Genomic DNA, 17,401 nt, shown 5'->3' on the forward strand with positions numbered 1-17,401 from the left:
TGGGGACACCTGGAATCCTGGCAAGCGGGGGATATTGTTGCAGTGGGAGGAATCACAAAACGCCTGGTCTTGTCCAGCCCTTGGACTCCCCCAGGTGGAGGTGAAAGTTGAGTGGGTAGGTCGGGAACTCCTAATTCAAGGTTGGTTATGGGTATTCTTAGCAAACAATTACACGTTACTAGAATATGAAGTGGCAAAGTGGGGAAAAACAGAAGGTTAAGCTTACTAAGCTTACTAATGATTTATAGGGGAATTTGAGACTCCCCACTAACATGGAACGTAAAAAATGTACATTTTTGTGGAAAGAGTCATTTGATAAATATTTGAGCATTTACTAGTACAAGGCACCATTCTAGGGACTGGGAATAATACATTAGTGGCTGGGCGTGGTGCCTCATGCCTGTAATCCCAGCACTTTGGGGAGGCTGAGGCAGATGGATCATGAGGTCTGGAGTTCAAGACTAGCCTGGCCAACATGGTAAAACCCCATCTCTACTAAAAATAGAATAATTAGCTGGGCATCGTGGCATGTGACTGTAATGCCAGCTACTCTGGAGGCTGAGGCAGGAGAATTGCTTGATCTGGGACCGGGAGGTAGAGGTTGCAGTGAGCCAAGATTGTGCCACTGCACTCCAGCCTGGGTGACAGAGTAAGATTCCATTTCAATAATAATAATAATAAAATCAGTAAATCAAATTGTCAAAGTGTCCTGCCCTCCTTGAATTTTTATTTTACACAGAGATGTGGAGCACAGGTTTATTGGACAAAAGGATCTGGGACCCAAACAATGCTTTGCAGTCAAGATACTAAACCTAAGAGGAACTTTAAAAGTCCAAATGACTGAGCCCTTCCTTGAGATTCTGATTGGCTGGATCTGTGTTTGGGTTTGAAAATTTATGCTTTGAAGTGCTGTTCATATTGACTCAGATTGCTTCTGAAAAAAAGAAGCAGGAGATGAAGTTGCTTTCATCAAGCAAAGCTATGGAAAATTGGTCACTTCCTTCTTTCAGAAACACAACAATGCAATGGGATTTTCAGTTCTGGAACTCCCAAGAGAGAAGCATCAACATCCCTCCTTATTTTTATTAGCTTAGAATAGCACCCCACAAACATTGCTTTAAAAGTACATTTAAACGTATGCCTAAACTGGGTATGATGGCTCACATCTGTAACCCCAGCACTTAGGGAAGCTGAGGCGGGATGTTGGCTTGAGCCCAGGAGTTTGAGACCAGCCTGGGTAACATAGGGAGACCCCCCATGTCTACAAAAAGTTAAAAAATAAAAAACTAGCTGGGTGTGGTGGTGTGTGCCTATAGTCCCAAATACTCAGGAAGCTGACTTGGTAGGATTGCTTGGGCCCAGAAGTTTGAGGTTACAATCAGATATGGTCAAACTACTGTACTCCAGCTTGGGGACAGAGCAAGACCCCGTTTTAAAAAAAAAAAAAAAGCACACACACACACACACACACACACACAAACATACACATGCCCATATTTTTTAAGTTCTAGAAAGGAGTTAGATCATACTATCTAACTTGAATCCCCAAATGATTTTCTAATTATCATCCCAAATAGTAATACTACTATTAATAATATAATGAGTTACTATATACCACTTTATTTTATTTTATTTTTTTTGAGATGGAGTCCCACTCTTTCGCCCAGGCTGGACTGCAATGACACAATCTTGGCTCACTGCAATCTCCACCTCCCAGGTTCAAGCGATTCTTCTGCCTCAGCCTACCGAGTAGTTGGGACTATAGGTGCCCGCCACCACACCCGGCTAATTTTTTTTGTATTTTTTTTTTGGTAGAGACAGGGTTTGACCATATTGGCCAGGCTGGTATCGAACTCCTGACCTTGTGATTCACCCGCCTCAGCCTCCCAAAGTGCTGGGATTACAGGCATGAGCCACTGCGCCCGGCCTTTAGATACTACTTTATAAGTGTTTTCCCATGTGATACTTCCAATCACCCTGTGAGGTCTTGTTCTACTCATTTGATCAGTGAGAAACGGAGGCGCGGAGGTCATCGAATTTGCTCAAGGTCACACAAGGGTAGACCCCTGAGCCTACCTCTCAGCCTCGACCGCTGTGGCATTCCATCCTTTCTCCATCGCTTCAACGTACCACCCTCATTTCTTGGAATCTCTCCTGTGACCAAAGATGAACAAAAGTTATACATCACTAAAGAGGAAAGGAAACTGCTGGGGACAGAACTGCGCAGGCCATTTGAGTATTTGGGAAGGGCAGCCTTCCTGGGGGGCAGGATTCTTTCTGTCTGCCACCTCCCTGGGACAGAAGTCACTTTAAGCGCACTCTACCCCCGGGCTGCGAATTCTGAGAGGTGGCCGCCCGCGTCCACGCCCCCGCGGGCCAGGACGCTGGGGCACAAGCACGCCCGGCGGGTATCCTTATCTCCTGGCCGCGGATGCATTGCCAGGAACTTGAGGCCAGGCCGAAGCCTGGCTCCAGCAGTCTCTGCTGGAAGGACAGTTGAAAAGCTAGAGGGATCTCTTTTTTGGTTGAAGACCTTAACCCACACTACCCCATGGGGTCTCTCTCTCCTGTAGCTTCCCGTGTCCTAAAAAGTTGGTCCCAAAGTTTAAGGATGCGGGTGTGTGCGAGGGTGCGTGTGACCAGCACAGGGATCTCAGTTCGGGGACTGGGGAATCCCACTGTCCCGCTTCCCAGGGTCGCACAGACCTTGGCAGACCCCGTGCCAGGACCCGAACCCGCGAGCGCAGGGCAGGCGGGGAGGCGGCTCGCGCCCTGGGGAGGGTCTCAGGGGTTTCAGTGGGACTTGCGGCGGGGGACGGCGGACCAGCCGGGCTGGGTGACCGACAGCCTGGCCAGCCACTGGCCGAGGGCAGTTAGGAGGCTTAGGGCCAGCGCGAGTGCGTGCGCGTGTGCGTGAGTGTGAGCGACTGGGTGAGTGTGGCAGCCTCCCCAACCCCCACCTGTTTGAAATGGTTTTCAAATGCCAAAGCCAGATTGCTCGGTTTCAAAAGTTGCTAACAGTTGTAGTAAAACACGTGCGCGGCCCTCCTGGCCCAAAGGAATCCGTGGGGTCCAGGGCACTGAAAGAAAAGGAGGCGGGAGGAGAGGGGTTCAGGAAAAGTGAGGGGGAGGTGGCGTCTCCGGGCCGGTAGGTTTTAGGACCCATCGGGAAGCACGTTGGAATCTCTCCCTCAGAGGAGGAGGGGAGGGGAGGGGTGGGCCGGCCGGCTGGCAGCCGCGGGGCGCATGCGCGCGCGTCTCCTGTCGCCGGCCGCTGCGCTCCGCGGCGCGGAATAGAATGAACTGTAACAAAACAAGCCGAGCCTTTGTATCTGCTTAAAGGGGCCGCGGGCACTTACCTCCCGCCCCGCTCCCCACGGCCCCGCCACCGCGTCTCCACGGCTCCCGGCAACTGGCTGGAAGGGCTTCCTTCACCCTCAGGAACAGCCCGCCCGCGAGGAGAGAAGAGCCGGGCGGGAGGCAAAGAGGAGGCACCGCATTTGTAAAAGGCAAGAGAGAAAGGAAGGAAGGAAGGAAAAGAAATAACCCGAGCGGCGCAGAGTGGACTCTGGTCCGGAGAGCACGGGCGGGCGCCGGAACGTGGACCCGGAGGCACCGGAATGCAAACAAAGCTCGCGGGCGCCGGTGCGGGGCTCGCGGGGAAGCCCAGAAAGTTTGTTTTATGATGGCTTGAGTGCGCGAGCGTGTGCAGGGGAGCGAGGCTGCCAAGTTTCTCTCTCCTGTTTTGTGATTCGGGGAGAGATGTTTCTCCCATGAACCAGCGGAGGCTTGGGGGCTCGTGCTGTGGGGGGCACCTGTCTCTCGTTTTATTTTATTTTTTTGGAGGAGGGGTGTAACTCATCATGTCCAAAGTGATCCAGAAGAAGAACCACTGGACTAGCAGGGTTCACGAATGCACCGTGAAGCGGGGACCCCAGGGCGAGCTGGGGGTGACGGTGCTGGGAGGCGCGGAGCACGGGGAGTTTCCGTACGTCGGAGCGGTGGCGGCGGCCGAGGCGGCGGGGCTTCCCGGCGGCGGCGAGGGCCCGAGGCTGGGGGAAGGGGAGCTGCTTCTGGAGGTGCAGGGGGTCCGGGTGTCCGGCTTGCCCCGCTATGACGTGCTGGGGGTCATCGACAGCTGCAAGGAGGCCGTCACCTTCAAAGCCGTCAGACAAGGTAAGGCGGGGCGCGCCTTTGGGGGGCGCCCGTAGGAAAGGACGGCGGTCTGTGGGCTGCCCCTCATCCTCGATTTCCCGCTTTTCTCCTCAGAGCGCAGCGAAGAGAAGTTGAGGCCGTGCGCCCTGTGGTGGTGGTGAAATACACAAAGTTGTTGCGAGGTTGTGGGTTGTTTGCCCACCTGCGTTTGGAAGAGGGGGCTGGGTTTGCGCAAGGTAGCGGCGGGGGAGGGGGGGTCGCGGTGGGAGGGGACGGATGTTTCCCAGGCCTGGCTGGCCAACCGTTATCTCCGCCACCAAGTGCAGCGTAGTCTCACCTGCACCCGAGGGAGAGTTGGGGAACTGAGTCAGAGGCACGGTGGACGCTGTCCTGGCTCCTCGGGGGAGGGATGCAGTTGGCGTTCTTTGGCCACGAGTCAGTTTCCGTACTTGGTGAGTGGCTATACAGAAAGAGAGGGTCTGCAGTTTATTGGACCTCCCCCATCAGAAAATCTGCTTCACCCCGCGACCCCTCCAGGTGAGCTAGGACACGACTGCCTGGTGATTCCTGAACCCGCCGCAAGAAGAGCCTGCATTCACCCCTCAGCAGGATGACGCATGTGTCTCCACCGTGTGGCCCAGCCTTAGGCATGGGAGGGGGGAGGGGGTGTTTGCTTTGAGCTCGAATCGGGTCCAAGTTTACCCTGCCACCGCCACCACCATCGTCATTATCGATGATGATAATGAAGCTACTATTCATTGTTAGTTTACTACATGCCCGGCTCTGTGTAAAATACTTTACTTGCACTATCTCACTCCGACTCACAACAGTTCTAAGAAAGAGTGGTTCTTATATACCCCATTTAGAGATAAGGAAACTGGGATTGACATGGGTTAAGTGACTTGCGTAAGGTCACACAGTTGCCAAAAGCAAGGGGTTGAATCCTTGTTGCAGAGCCTTAAGTACGGAGAAGGAAGGAGTCGGGGGATGACCCTACAGGACTGGAGAGGCTGATTCTCAAGGAGGGAATGGAAGCAAATTCCTCTCTCAGAAATCTGTAGAGGAGGGGCGGCCTTTTGAAAGATGCATTGGGTGGTTGCTGGTGATGGTAGGTCCCTTACATCTCACCTTGGTACAGACGAGGGGCTGTCCTCATATCAACCCAGCGAAGAACAACTAAAGTCATTAAAGGGGTCCCTTGTGCAACCAAGTGCCATGACGCAGGTTCTCCCCAGGGAAAGCACCAAAGGAAGTGGTGAAGTTGAATGGGATGAAAAGTTCCCATTTGTTTCCATAAGGACAGGCAGTAGCTGGAGGCATGTGTCAAAGGAAGGGCTGGGCAAAGGCAAGCTGGTCCTCTCTTGGAAACAGGCATGTTCCAGATGAAATTGAGGAGGGGGCAGGGGGACTAGACTGGCCTTTTAGCAGCTTTGGGAGCTGAGGAGCTGACACTTAGCTATGGAAAGCTCCAAGCATTTATGACATCATTCTCCACCTGGATACCTCCTCCAAGAAGCCCTCCAGCATCCTGCTAGGATGAACAAATTCCTCCTCCTTTGGGTCCCTTTAATGTCTGCCTTGCGGTTTTTTACTTACTCTGAACTATGAGTTAGGTCCTCATTTCCATACAAGGTAGTGAGCTCATTAAAGGGAGAGATTGTGCCTCATTCCTGACATATCTCTCCAGGTTCTTCGTGAGGTTCAAAACATTGCCTGGCCTGACAATGCGTCTTCCTCACACTGACTTTCTTGTGGGTATTACATAAGCTAACAAGTGGAAAGTGCCCCCAACAGTGCCTGTACATAGTGAGTGCTCCATAAAGATTAGCTATTTATGTTTTAATTGATTTTGAGCAGCTATTTATTTCTGAAAGTAGTTTTTAGTGTCAGGAACCTGGATAATTATGACTTGATAGAGCTATAGAGAAAATACTGTGTGAAGGCATTTGATGGGAGCAGCTGCAGGTCTCAGTTCAGGACCATTTTGGAGAAAGGGTGGAGGAAGGACAGGGAAGGGTACCTGCCCAACTGGTGGGATGTCTAGCAGTGTCTAATGAGTCCTGCATAGGGGCTGGTTTGCAGTGTTTGCAGAGTGCAAGATGCTGCATGGCCACCAGTTGGCAAAGACCTGGGAGTCATTGTCCCAGGGCTGTCTCATCATGGAGTTTAGGAAGGCTTGGTGAGATAATCAAGTGGGTTTGGAATCAGACAACTCTGAGTTGCAAGGAAACTGTAGTGTCTCCAAGTGTTAGCTCTCTTCACCCAGTGTGCACAGATTGTTCACAGCAGGAGCGAGCGTGCGTGTGTATGTATATATGTATGTATGTGAATCTACTTGTAATGGGATAGAAATATGATACTGATTGGGAAACCTGAATGGCCTGGAATTCATTACTATCTGAAAGTGACTATTTCTTGTTTTTTTTGAGACAGAGTTTTGCTCTGTCACCTAGGCTGGAGGGCAATGGCATGATCTCAGCTCACTGCAACATCCCCGCTCCTGGGTTCAAGCGATTCTCCTGCCTCAGCCTCCCAAGTAGCTGGGATTACAGGGGCCGCCACCACACCCAGCTAATTTTTGTATGTTTAGTAGAGACAGGGTTTCACCATGTTGACCAAGCTGGTCTTGAATTCCTGACCTCAGGTGATCCACCCACCTCGGCCTCCCAAAGTGCTGGGATTACAGGCATGAGCTACTGCGCCTGGCCCTCAAAGTGACTATTTCATGTAATAATTACACCGGTACAGTTGGATCTTCTGACGTCTTCATTACCAGTAAAGTTGGGCCCTAGCAACTGTTTCACCAGTTTTCTGTTCCCTCTTCCATGTTGAGAATATGATTTAAACTGTATGACAGAATTGCTCTTAATGTGTCTTCATTACTATGCCTTTTAAAATCGTATCAGGTAGACTCATACATGGTATATGTAAAGAAAACTGTTGCTTTTGTGTTGTTTGCATACCAACTTAGTCACTCCCAGGAACATGGGTCACTCTGGATACTGACTGTATAGTGGGAGAAAATTCTGCTGTTTCTATTTCATGTCCGTTCTCTGGAAAGATACATGGACCAAAGCTGTCTGTGGCAGGACTGGATTGTGCAGGAATCAAACTCAGTGGATCTGCCAGGTTGGAGTTGGTTGATTTTAAATGGAGAAGACAGTCCTTTGTCATAAAATGGCTTTACAAAATTATATATAATTATGTATGTATATTCAGGTATCATTCACCTATAGTAAAGTACATAGATCTTAGGTATATAATTTGATGAGTTTTAAGAAATGTACGCACTCATGTTAATCACTCAAGATAGAGAACATTTTCATCACCCCAGAAATTTTTTTCATGCTCCTGTCCAGTTAATTCCTCTTCCCGCTGCACCATAGATTTACCATAGAATACTTTTGTCTTAAACTTCATAAAAATGAACTAATGCAGTATGTACTCTTTTGTGTTTGGCTTTTCATATCTCCAATATGAAATTTTGGAGATTTCGTACTGGAGCACATATACTTCATTTGGCTCTTTTTTTTATTGTTTAGTACTACTCCATTGTATACACATACTAGTTTATCCTTTTGCTTGTTGATGGACGTTTAGAGTGTTTGCCATTTTTGACTATTACAATCAAAGCTGCTATTATTAATGCTTTAGTTGCTCTACATCTTTGCCAATCTTTGATTTTGTCTTTCGAATATTAGCCATTCTAATATATGCATGGGAAAAATGTAATTAAGGAAACTTTGATACAGGGTATAGGATGCCGCTAGTATTATTAAGGTCTTGCCTTAGAATTACCAGGCGCCTGGCTAAGCTGATGCTTTACGGGTATTCTCTTTTTTCAGTCCTTACAGTTGGACTCAGATGTTAAAAACTGAGGTTCAGAGAATTTGGATAACTTTTCCAAGGGTCATACTGCAGTGGCAGAAGTAGAGCTGGAACTCAGCTGTGTCTGATTCCAAAGCCAGTACTCCTAATTCCTGGAACAGTGGGTTCTCCAAGTGAGGTCCTCAGATTAGTGGCATTAGTATCACCTGGGAACTTGTTAGAAATGCAAATTCCTGGGCCTTACCTTAGTTCTACCAATTCAGAAGCTTTGCAGGGGATGGAGTGGTGTGGGGTAGCATCCATGGTTTGTTTTACTATGTATGCCCTCAAGGGATTCTGATGCTCACTCAGTTTTAAGAACCACTGCACTAGGGTATAGACCAAAATTGAGAAGATGACATCAGATGAGGCCGGTGACCTGGGTTCTAGAATAAGCTTGCCGTCAGTCCAGTCACATTCTTAGAGCCTAAATTTCTCTACGCCAAAAATAAGTGGGTGTGCCTCTTCAGCTTATTTTTGTTCGTGAAATCCTGTGTTTCCATGAATCACCCAGACTCCAAAGGTTTAAAATGATATGATTATAGTTTCCCAAAGTGGTATATTACAGGTTATGCTTACATATTTTTGCAGGTGAATTTTATGTTTTTTTCAAATTACCCAGGAACTGTAACTATCCCTCTGCTTTTGTGTGTATGCATGTCAGTATGGAGATAATAAAAGAATTACAATTTCAAAGCCAAACCAAACCACCACCAGACCCTTCCCCTCACTGTAATGAGGGAAATTGTCACCACACATGGTTGACTATAGTTCGTTGTGTGGTTTTTTGTTTTGTTTTGGTGTTGTTTGATTCCTTGGAATTTATGGCGGTAACTCACATTTTAAAACAGGGCCTTGTCTTTCACAGTTGCTTCGTTTCTCATGACTCTGGGCTTGCTTCTTTCTCTTCAGTGACCTCCTTCTGGTATGCTGCTAAGTGCTTAACAACCAGTTCTGGTAGTGGGTATACCCTGATCTATAGCACAGCTGGAGTTGGGAAGAGACACATATACTTGCTTTTCCCAAGACAATGTGAGCTGGCCCTAGCACACCCCTGACCGCATGTAAGATAGTGCCCTTGTGGTGGCTCACATCTGTAATCCTAGCACCTTGGGAGGCCAAGGTAGGTGGTTCATTTGAGCTCAGGAGTATAAGACCAGCCTGGGCAACATGGTGAAGTCTCTACCAAAAATAAATAAACTAGCTGGGCATGGTGGCGAACTTTCCTAGTCCCAGCTCCTCAGGAGACATAGGTGAGAGAGTCGCTTGAGACCAGGAGGCAGAGGTTGCAGGGAGCCAAGATCGTACCACTGTAGTCCAGCCTGCGTGACAGAGTGAGACTCCCATCTCCCTGCCACAAAAAAAGACAGCTCCCTGAGTAAAATGCCATTCCCTCACTCTGTTTGGTACCTTCATAGCTTCGACACAATCTCATATTATCTTTTTTTTTTTTTTTTTTGACAAGAGTCTCGCTCTGTTACCCAGGCTGGAGTGCAGTGGTGTGATCTCAGCTCACTGCAACTTTTGCCTCCCGGGTTCAAGCGATTCTGGTGCTTCTGCCTCCTGAGTAGCTGGGATTATAGGCGTGTACCACCACGCCCAGCTAATTTTTTGTTTTTTTAGTAGAGGCAGGGTTTCACCATGTTGCCCAGGCTGGTCTCCCAAGCTCAGGCAATCTGCCTGCCTTGGCCTCCCGAAGTGTTAGGATTATAGGTGTCAGCCACCGTGCTGGGCCCTGTTTCTTTATTGTCTGTTTCCCCTCCCATGGGAATAGAAGTTCCATGAAAACAGGAAGCTTACCTCTCTTGTTCACCCCTGTATTTCTCAGTGCCTATAAAAGACCCAGCAAATAATAGGTGTTCACTAAAATTGGCTGGATACGTCAATGAATTTTCCATTGTTTCAGAAGATAAGTGCAACTAGGCCACCTACAACGTCTTTCCTCCCTTTCTCTTAATTTGTCTTTTACTTGTTGTTTAGGATCCAAAGGTCTTCACTTTCTTGTAACCAGCTCTTCCGATTAGCTGGCTTTCTGTGTCTAATAATTTATACTGGGCTATAAATGACTCAGAAGGATTAATGAATCCTATTCAAGTATTTCTGTCTGTTGAATCTAACAAGTTTAACAACTGAGCTTCTAAACATGAAATTTCAGATGTTCAGCAGGTAGGATGATGAGGCTTTTTTTTTTTGATGTGGGACCCGTGTCATCATCCCTAAAGTGACGCTTTCACTCTGTTTTCTTGCAGCGTTGTCCCTGTGGATTATTTTTTTGGGCAACAACAAATGATATCTTTGCTACAGAACACTGTCCAATTTTAGCCCTCTCACTCTTAAATTGCACTTGATGTTTATGTCTTTTTTTTTAACGTAAACTTTCAAAAATCAATCTGTTTTTGTTCTTGGTGCCGAAAGACCACTCTCAGAGGGATATTTTTAGGTTACACCGTGGAACACTGCACAGCTTTTACAAAAAATGAAGCAAGGACAGACAGCCCAACTTGCCCATTGTTTCCAGTGGCCAACCCTTGTCATTGGCTATGTTATTTAAAAATAGATTGACTTGACCTTCTGTGGCAATGGCATACAGTTGGCTCACCGTGTTCCTTGGCATTCCTTACCCAGCTGGTTTTAGATGGCAGAATTGATGATATCCACCAAGGGGAATTAAGTGGTTTATAAGAGAAAACATTCTGACATCTCCTTACCACAAGGGTTTACATGAAGGATGTTGCTTTGTAAACGATGGTTATTTAATGCAAAACACCACTTTCTGGTGTTAGTGGCCCTTTCCTTGAATTTGTATATACATGTAACAGGATATACTGATTTTGTATACACTGAGAATCAAGGCTGTCAAATTCATTAAGGGCTGACATTCACATCCTAAAAAAGTAGGTTACTGCATGCCTGCCTGTCTTTATGCAGCTCATATGAGAGATCTATAACCTTGAAAAATCCCTAGTGCACACTGGCGCATTGCTAGACTGCACCCCTATAGAGGTTGGCATCGATGTAGTATTTCTTATGAACTTGGTTTGTTGTTTCCATGGATGTCAAGGATGGAACTATCATATTGGCTCTGCTTTCTAGTAAAGTGTCCTATGGAAGGTCTAATGTGTTCTGGATGTCAGCTTTTCTGAAGGCATGTAGCAAAATTAGAAAATGTAATCTGAACAGTGTCTTTTATGATTAAATAGTAATCTTCTCTTTTTATGGCTCAGTAATTACATAATGGAATAATCCATTATTTATCATCATTTCTGTAGTCTCTGTGTCTAAGTGAAAGCTGAAGTCCTTATAGTGACTTCCAAGGCTGCCCATGACCTGCCCTATGGATATTACTTCTCTCTCTCTCTGTCCTGGCCTGCTAGTCCCCACCTAATCATCTTATAGGCTTGTTCCCTCTTGAGCTTCAAGTCTTTCTCAAATGTCACCTTCCCAGCGAGGCCTCTTGTGAGCACATTATTGAAAACAGTAACTCCACTGCTACATGTCATTCCCTGTTCCCCTTCTCAGCTTTATTTTACTTCCTAGTATTAGATCAATTCACCATAAGGAAATTTCTTATTTTACCTTTTTCTCTCGAATGTAAGCTCTGAGAGGGCAAGAATGTTGTCTTGTTCTCCCACAGTATCCCTAGTAGCAAAAACAGTGCGTGGTGCATAGTACTTGCTTGAATATTTGTTAAATGTTTATGGGCAAATTTAGAGCTAGAATAAATCTCTCCTGAGGTCAGTTACCTCTGAAAATTCAGATATATAGAAGTGTCTAAAAATTTAGGTGATTCATGATGGATCACATTAAAGTTGGTAAGAGTTTTAACATTTACAGTCAATGGTTGGGGCTGAATAGAGCTTAGCTGATTGATCCAGGAATACTCTTAAAGACAATGAACATTGCTGGCCTGCTTCAGTTGGTTTTAATATTATGAGTTTATAAGTAAGAACATGTGTTTCCTTTGTCTCTTCTGAAGAAGAGGAGGGAAGAGTCTGCTGGAGTCTCCTTGGAGTCAGAGAGAAGGTCACATTTCCAATTTTAGGTTTCCTTGCACGGAAGAGGTCCTTGACTTTAAGATTAATTGAGTGTCCTGATTTTCAGAGGTTACTTTGATTTGGGAAATGATGGTAAGAAGGGTTACCATGTGGTTGATGCAAACAGGTGAGTTGAGGCTGCTGGAGTCACCATGAGGATCTTGTCAAGTTAGGGGTAGGTCTGTGCGCAGCATCCCTTTCTTAGCTAACTCATTGACCTTAGACCACTGTCAGTTCTGTGTGCCTTCCACCAACATGAATCCCTAGAAGCAGACTATAGATCAGGATTTGAACGCACAGGGCTTATCTGGGAGGTGCTTCCAGAAAACACCAGTAGGAGAAGGAAGAAGTGAGACCCGTGAGTGAAGGAGGCCAAAGGAGGTGCTTTAAAGAGCAGGTCACAGGCCGGGCGCGGTGGCTCAAGCCTGTAATCCTAGCACTTTGGGAGGCCGAGGCGGGTGGATCATGAGGTCAAGAGATTGAGGCCATCCTGGTCAACATGGTGAAACCCCGTCTCTACTAAAAATACAAAACATTAGCTGGGCATGGTGGCGCGTGCCTGTAATCCCAGCTACTCAGGAGGTTGAGGCAGGATAATTGCCTGAACCCAGGAGGCGGAGGTTGCGGTGAGCCGAGATCGCGCCATTGCACTCCAGCCTGGGTAACAAGAGCGAAACTACGTCTCAAAAAAAAAAAAAAAAACAAAAACGAGCAGGTCACCACTGTGTGTTTAAGGCAGCCCCTTGCTGGGTGTGTCAGGGAACTTTGCAGACTCTCTTACCCCCAAACAAACTGTGAGAGGTTCTTGCTGCCTGTGTGTAAACTTTTTCTGTTACATAAGAGAATTACATTCTCATAGCTAAGGTATCAACCCCACCATTACTGCAGACGGAGGCATTTGTGTGTGCCATTAATGGGCCACAGTTATGTTTCTTACAATAAGGCTAATCTTTTAATCTGTTATGAGACAGGACTCGAGGCTCTCTTTATGAACGGTGGCATGACGGTGCAATTAAAAGGCAATCATGCCCTGATTATAAGCCATGTTTCAAAATTACTGCTATGTATAGTGTCAACAGGACTGTAGTACCACTCATATAATGATCCACAAATAGCAATTTACTTATGTGTCACACAGTAAGATTTTGGACCCAGGCTGGCTTGGGTGAAAAGGCAGACTTTACACTTTACTAGCTGGGTGTTCTGGGGCAAGATACTGAACTTCTTTGACCCAGGTTTCCCCCTCTGAAAATGGGGATAATAATGATACCTACTTTGTAGGGTTGATGGAAAAGTAGACAGTAAAACCACATGACTCAGGATTTGGCACATAGTGAGTGCTCAATAAATGTTGGCTTCTGTAATTGTTTGAATGTTCCCCATTTGAAAGCCCTTAGGAGAGAAAAAAGAATCTCTTGAGAGATGGAGATTGCAGTGCACAGTTCTCTGGAGAGCTTTTCAAGTCTAGAAAAAAAACACTCTTTTTTTTCTGCTTGATTCAGATGCTGTCTTTTTAAAAGGCTGAGACTGGATTAGTTCAGACAAGTAGGAAGGAAACCTCTGGACCTCACGGAGTTCTGAGCTGCCTGAGCTTCTCCCACATTGTCCCCTGTGACAAATTGCTTCTAATGACTGTCTGCAGGTTGCAGGTTGTGGTATTGTGGAGGGAGGGCCAGTTCCTGGGTGTTCCAGGCTGGTTTTTACCATCAACGATGATTATTGAGAATGGGATTCTGTGGTCCTCTCTTCCTGCTACCACATCTGGACTTCCACATCAGGAATGGCTGGGGATGCAGTGGAGCTTAGTGGTCATAAGAGTTTGGAGCCAGATGGCCTGGGTTCAAATCCAGGCTCTCCCGCTTCCCAGCTGAGAGACCAGAGACAGGTTAGCCTCCCAGAACATCAGTTCTCCCAGTTGCAAATGAGGACGTTACCTGTCATAAGGTGGTTGTAAGGACTAAATGAGATAATGTATGTAAAACGTCTAGTATCCTGCTTGGCTCTTAAGTGGTGCTCATTAAAATACCCACCCTACTAGCAGCTGTGATCTTTTCTTTTTGTGATCTCAACTCACTGCAACACCCACCTCCTGGGCTCAAGCAATCCTCCTACCTCAGCTTCCCGAGTGGCTGGGACTACAGGCGTGCACCACTACACCTAGCTATTTTTTGTTGTGTACCACCACACCTGTCTATTTTTTGTTTGTTTGTAGAGATGGGGTTTCACTTCATTGCTCAGGCTGGTCCTGAGCTCCTGGGCTCAAAGGATCTGCCTGCCTCGGCCTCCCAAAGTGCTGGGATTACAGGCATGAGCCACCATGCCTGGCCAGCTGTGATGTTTTCAGCTGAGAAATGGAGGTACATCAGTAAGTGCCTCTGAATCAGTGGTTCTCAGCTGGGGGCAAGTTTGTTCCCCAGGGGACATTTGGCAACATCTGGAGACATTTTTGGTTGTCACAATTAAAGAGAGAGTTGCTTCTGGCATCTAGAGAGTAGAGGCCAGGGATGCTGCTGAACACCCCACAATGCGCACAATAGCCGCACAACGGATAATTATCCAGCCCAAAATGTCAGTAAGGCTGAGGTTGAGAAAGCCCCTCTACAGGCATGACTCCATGTTTAATACTGGGAATCTGAATTAGGAGGGATGCACTAGTAATTGTAACGATTATTTATTGACCCTCTGAAACATCACTTAAACCTAGGTTACAGGTTTGCCTGTGTAGATGAGCTTATTCTCATTTCAGCTGTGAGAAAATTAGCTTGGGAGGTCAGGTTTTACTGGTAACCTGACTGCTGACCCAGGTGAGATTCAAGCTCAGATCTACCTGATTCCAGTAATCTTACTCTAGGTTTCCATGCTAGCAATGTCTTGACAGGATGGTTCATGCTTATAGTCCCAGCTATTTAAGGGAGGGAGGGTGAGGTGGGAGGATTGCTTGAGCCCAGGAGCTCAAGGCTGCAGTGAGCCATAATGGCACCACTGCACTCTACCCTGGGTGACAGGGCAAGACCCTATCTTTAAAAAGAAAGAAAAAAAAAAGAAATGTGTCTACCCTATAGCTTAGAGCCCCTATGTCCTTATACTGTGGGGGTCAATGTGGAGACACCGGTCTTAGGCTGGCCCTTTTGCTGCCAGAGAGTCAGTACAACATGCCTGGTGACTCCACAGAAGATAGTCATAGAAATAAAAAATGGGTTCCCAAAGTGTTTCCTGCCAAAAATCAGTGTGTTGCTACATATTTTCAAGCAATTCTGCTTAATTGCCACCATCTCCTGTTCTCTTTGATTGGCCTCACCAACACTGTCCATTCTTTCCTCCCGTGTGCCCTCTCTTTGTCCTCCATGCAGTTTGTTATTTCAAAGAGTCACAGTAGTGCCTTGTAATTACTGGATTATGTGTTTCTTGAAGCAACATTCTTGTTTTATGGATCTTTGTAATCTCTGCCCTCCGTAGGTACTCAGGAATATCTGTTGAACTGAATTCTTTTTGAGGGTAATGAGTAGGCAAAATAAAAAAAATTTGTCTAAGATCTTGCTGGCTAGAAAATCCGTGTCTTATTTTTAAGGCATATTAAATATACTTAGCCATATGTCTGACTTTTCCGTGATGATTTAAGATGGTTGTCTGCCAGTTGTTGTAGCATTTTGAACTATAGAGAAAAATATTGAATTAATTATGTTGAAGGTCTTAGAGGGCCTTTATTCTTGCCAGATGTGTGCATCTGCTTGCGCCTGTTGCTTATGTAATGTGGTCATGGAAGATACCACCTTGGCCTGGTTTAAATAGTCAGTATCTTACCACCTGGATTCTTGGCCAAGCGTTAGAATTTACATGTGATAGGGAGAGCATGTTCATTTCCTCCTCCAGCTATCAGCCTGTTTAAGTCTGTGTGAGTTGGTTAAGAATTCAAAACTCAAGATCAAGTTGTTAAAAAATAACTTTCTCCGATGTGGAGCATGTGTTTTTTAAAAAATTTTATTTTATAAAAAGCGTAGGCATCTAGATTTTGGTTTCTAATCTTTTAAAAACTTAAATAGTATTGTGACTTTGTATGACTATCAATCACTATGTAAAATTGGTCTGTGATTCCACAGCTTATGTGTTTTCCTGGTGAAAATTTTTTTTTTCTCATTTAAACAATGTGTATAAAACAGAAATATCTTAAGAGGGCAGAAAAATATGTCCACATTGCCTGTAATCCCACCCCAGAGAAATACATTAGTTAACCCTGTTTTTATCCAGATGTGTACACACACACACACACACACACACACACACACGCGCATACACACACAAACACAAATGTATACTTCTAAGATTGGGAGGGGCTTTTTCTTATGAAAATAAGACTGTACAGTATATGCTGTTTGGGTGGGAGTTTTCTTTGTGCCTAACAGCGTATCATGAACTTTTTTTCTTTTCTTTTTTTTTTTTTTTGAGACAGAGCCTTACTTCTCTGTTGCTTAGGCTGGAGTGTTAGTGGCATGATCTTGGCTCACCTCTGTCTCCTGGGCTCACACATTCTTTCCATCCTAGCCTACCTACTATCTGGGACCACAGATGCGTGCCACTGTGCCCAGATAATAAATTTTTGTATTTTTTAGGGGGTAGAGACAGGGTTTTGCTGTCTTGCTCAGGCTGGTCTCAAAATCCTGGGCTCAAGCAATCCACCCACCTTGGCGTCCCAAAGTGCTGGGATTACAGGCGTGGGCCACCAAGCCTGGCCAATCATGGACTTAAAAAAATACTATATATAGATTAAGTTGACTATTTCAGTGACTACAAAATTTATTTTTGGTTGCTTTCTAATATAATAAGCCATACTTTGAGGATGAACATTTAAAGTATTTTCAGTTCCCTGTTTTATGTAGCATATTGATGACTATCCTCATACATACATTTTAGTGAACATCTTCAGATATTTTCATCGGATATCACTCTAGAAATAAAGCTGTTGGCTCACATGAATTATTTCTTTTTAAGACTTTTGGTATCCATCATCATTTTACCCCCCAGAGAATATATTAACTTATATCCCTGCTGCCTGTATATTGAGAATCCTGTAGTTTTTCACTTATCTCACTTGTAAAGATAATACCTTCTACTGGAATTGTTTATTTATAGTGGTCATCACAAGTCAGATACTGAGTAGTACTTTAAAGGACGTTAGGGAGTGGTGGGGACTAGGATTATTACCTGGAAGGGCTTATCCTGTTCAACGGGAAAAGCTGCCATTCTGCTTTGGCCTGTTGCTGCCATGTAGGGACTTTAGCCCACTGTTTCTAGTCTAGATTTTTCAGGTTTTCGAGAGAACCCAGAAGCCTGTTTTTTTTTTTTTTTTT

The 17,401-nt window shown here is 45.8% G+C and overlaps 1 protein-coding gene across 23 annotated transcripts in view; it reads left to right on the top strand.

Annotated features, from left to right (window-relative positions):
• Positions 1-3,232: 3,232 nt before the first annotated feature.
• The window catches only part of MAGI1 (membrane associated guanylate kinase, WW and PDZ domain containing 1), a 678,927-nt gene continuing 664,758 nt past the window's right edge, over positions 3,233-17,401 (top strand). For all 23 annotated transcript variants that reach the window (XM_037733929.1, XM_037733931.1, XM_037733932.1 and 20 more), the window contains exon 1: positions 3,233-4,176. In XM_037733929.1, the coding sequence (XP_037589857.1) occupies positions 3,864-4,176 (313 nt within the window). In that variant the 5' untranslated portion in view covers positions 3,233-3,863. The remainder of the gene's footprint in view (positions 4,177-17,401) is intronic.

The sequence above is a fragment of the Cebus imitator genome, unplaced genomic scaffold (assembly GCF_001604975.1).
Source record: "Cebus imitator isolate Cc_AM_T3 unplaced genomic scaffold, Cebus_imitator-1.0 Scaffold556, whole genome shotgun sequence".
Classification (NCBI taxonomy): domain Eukaryota; kingdom Metazoa; phylum Chordata; class Mammalia; order Primates; family Cebidae; genus Cebus; species Cebus imitator.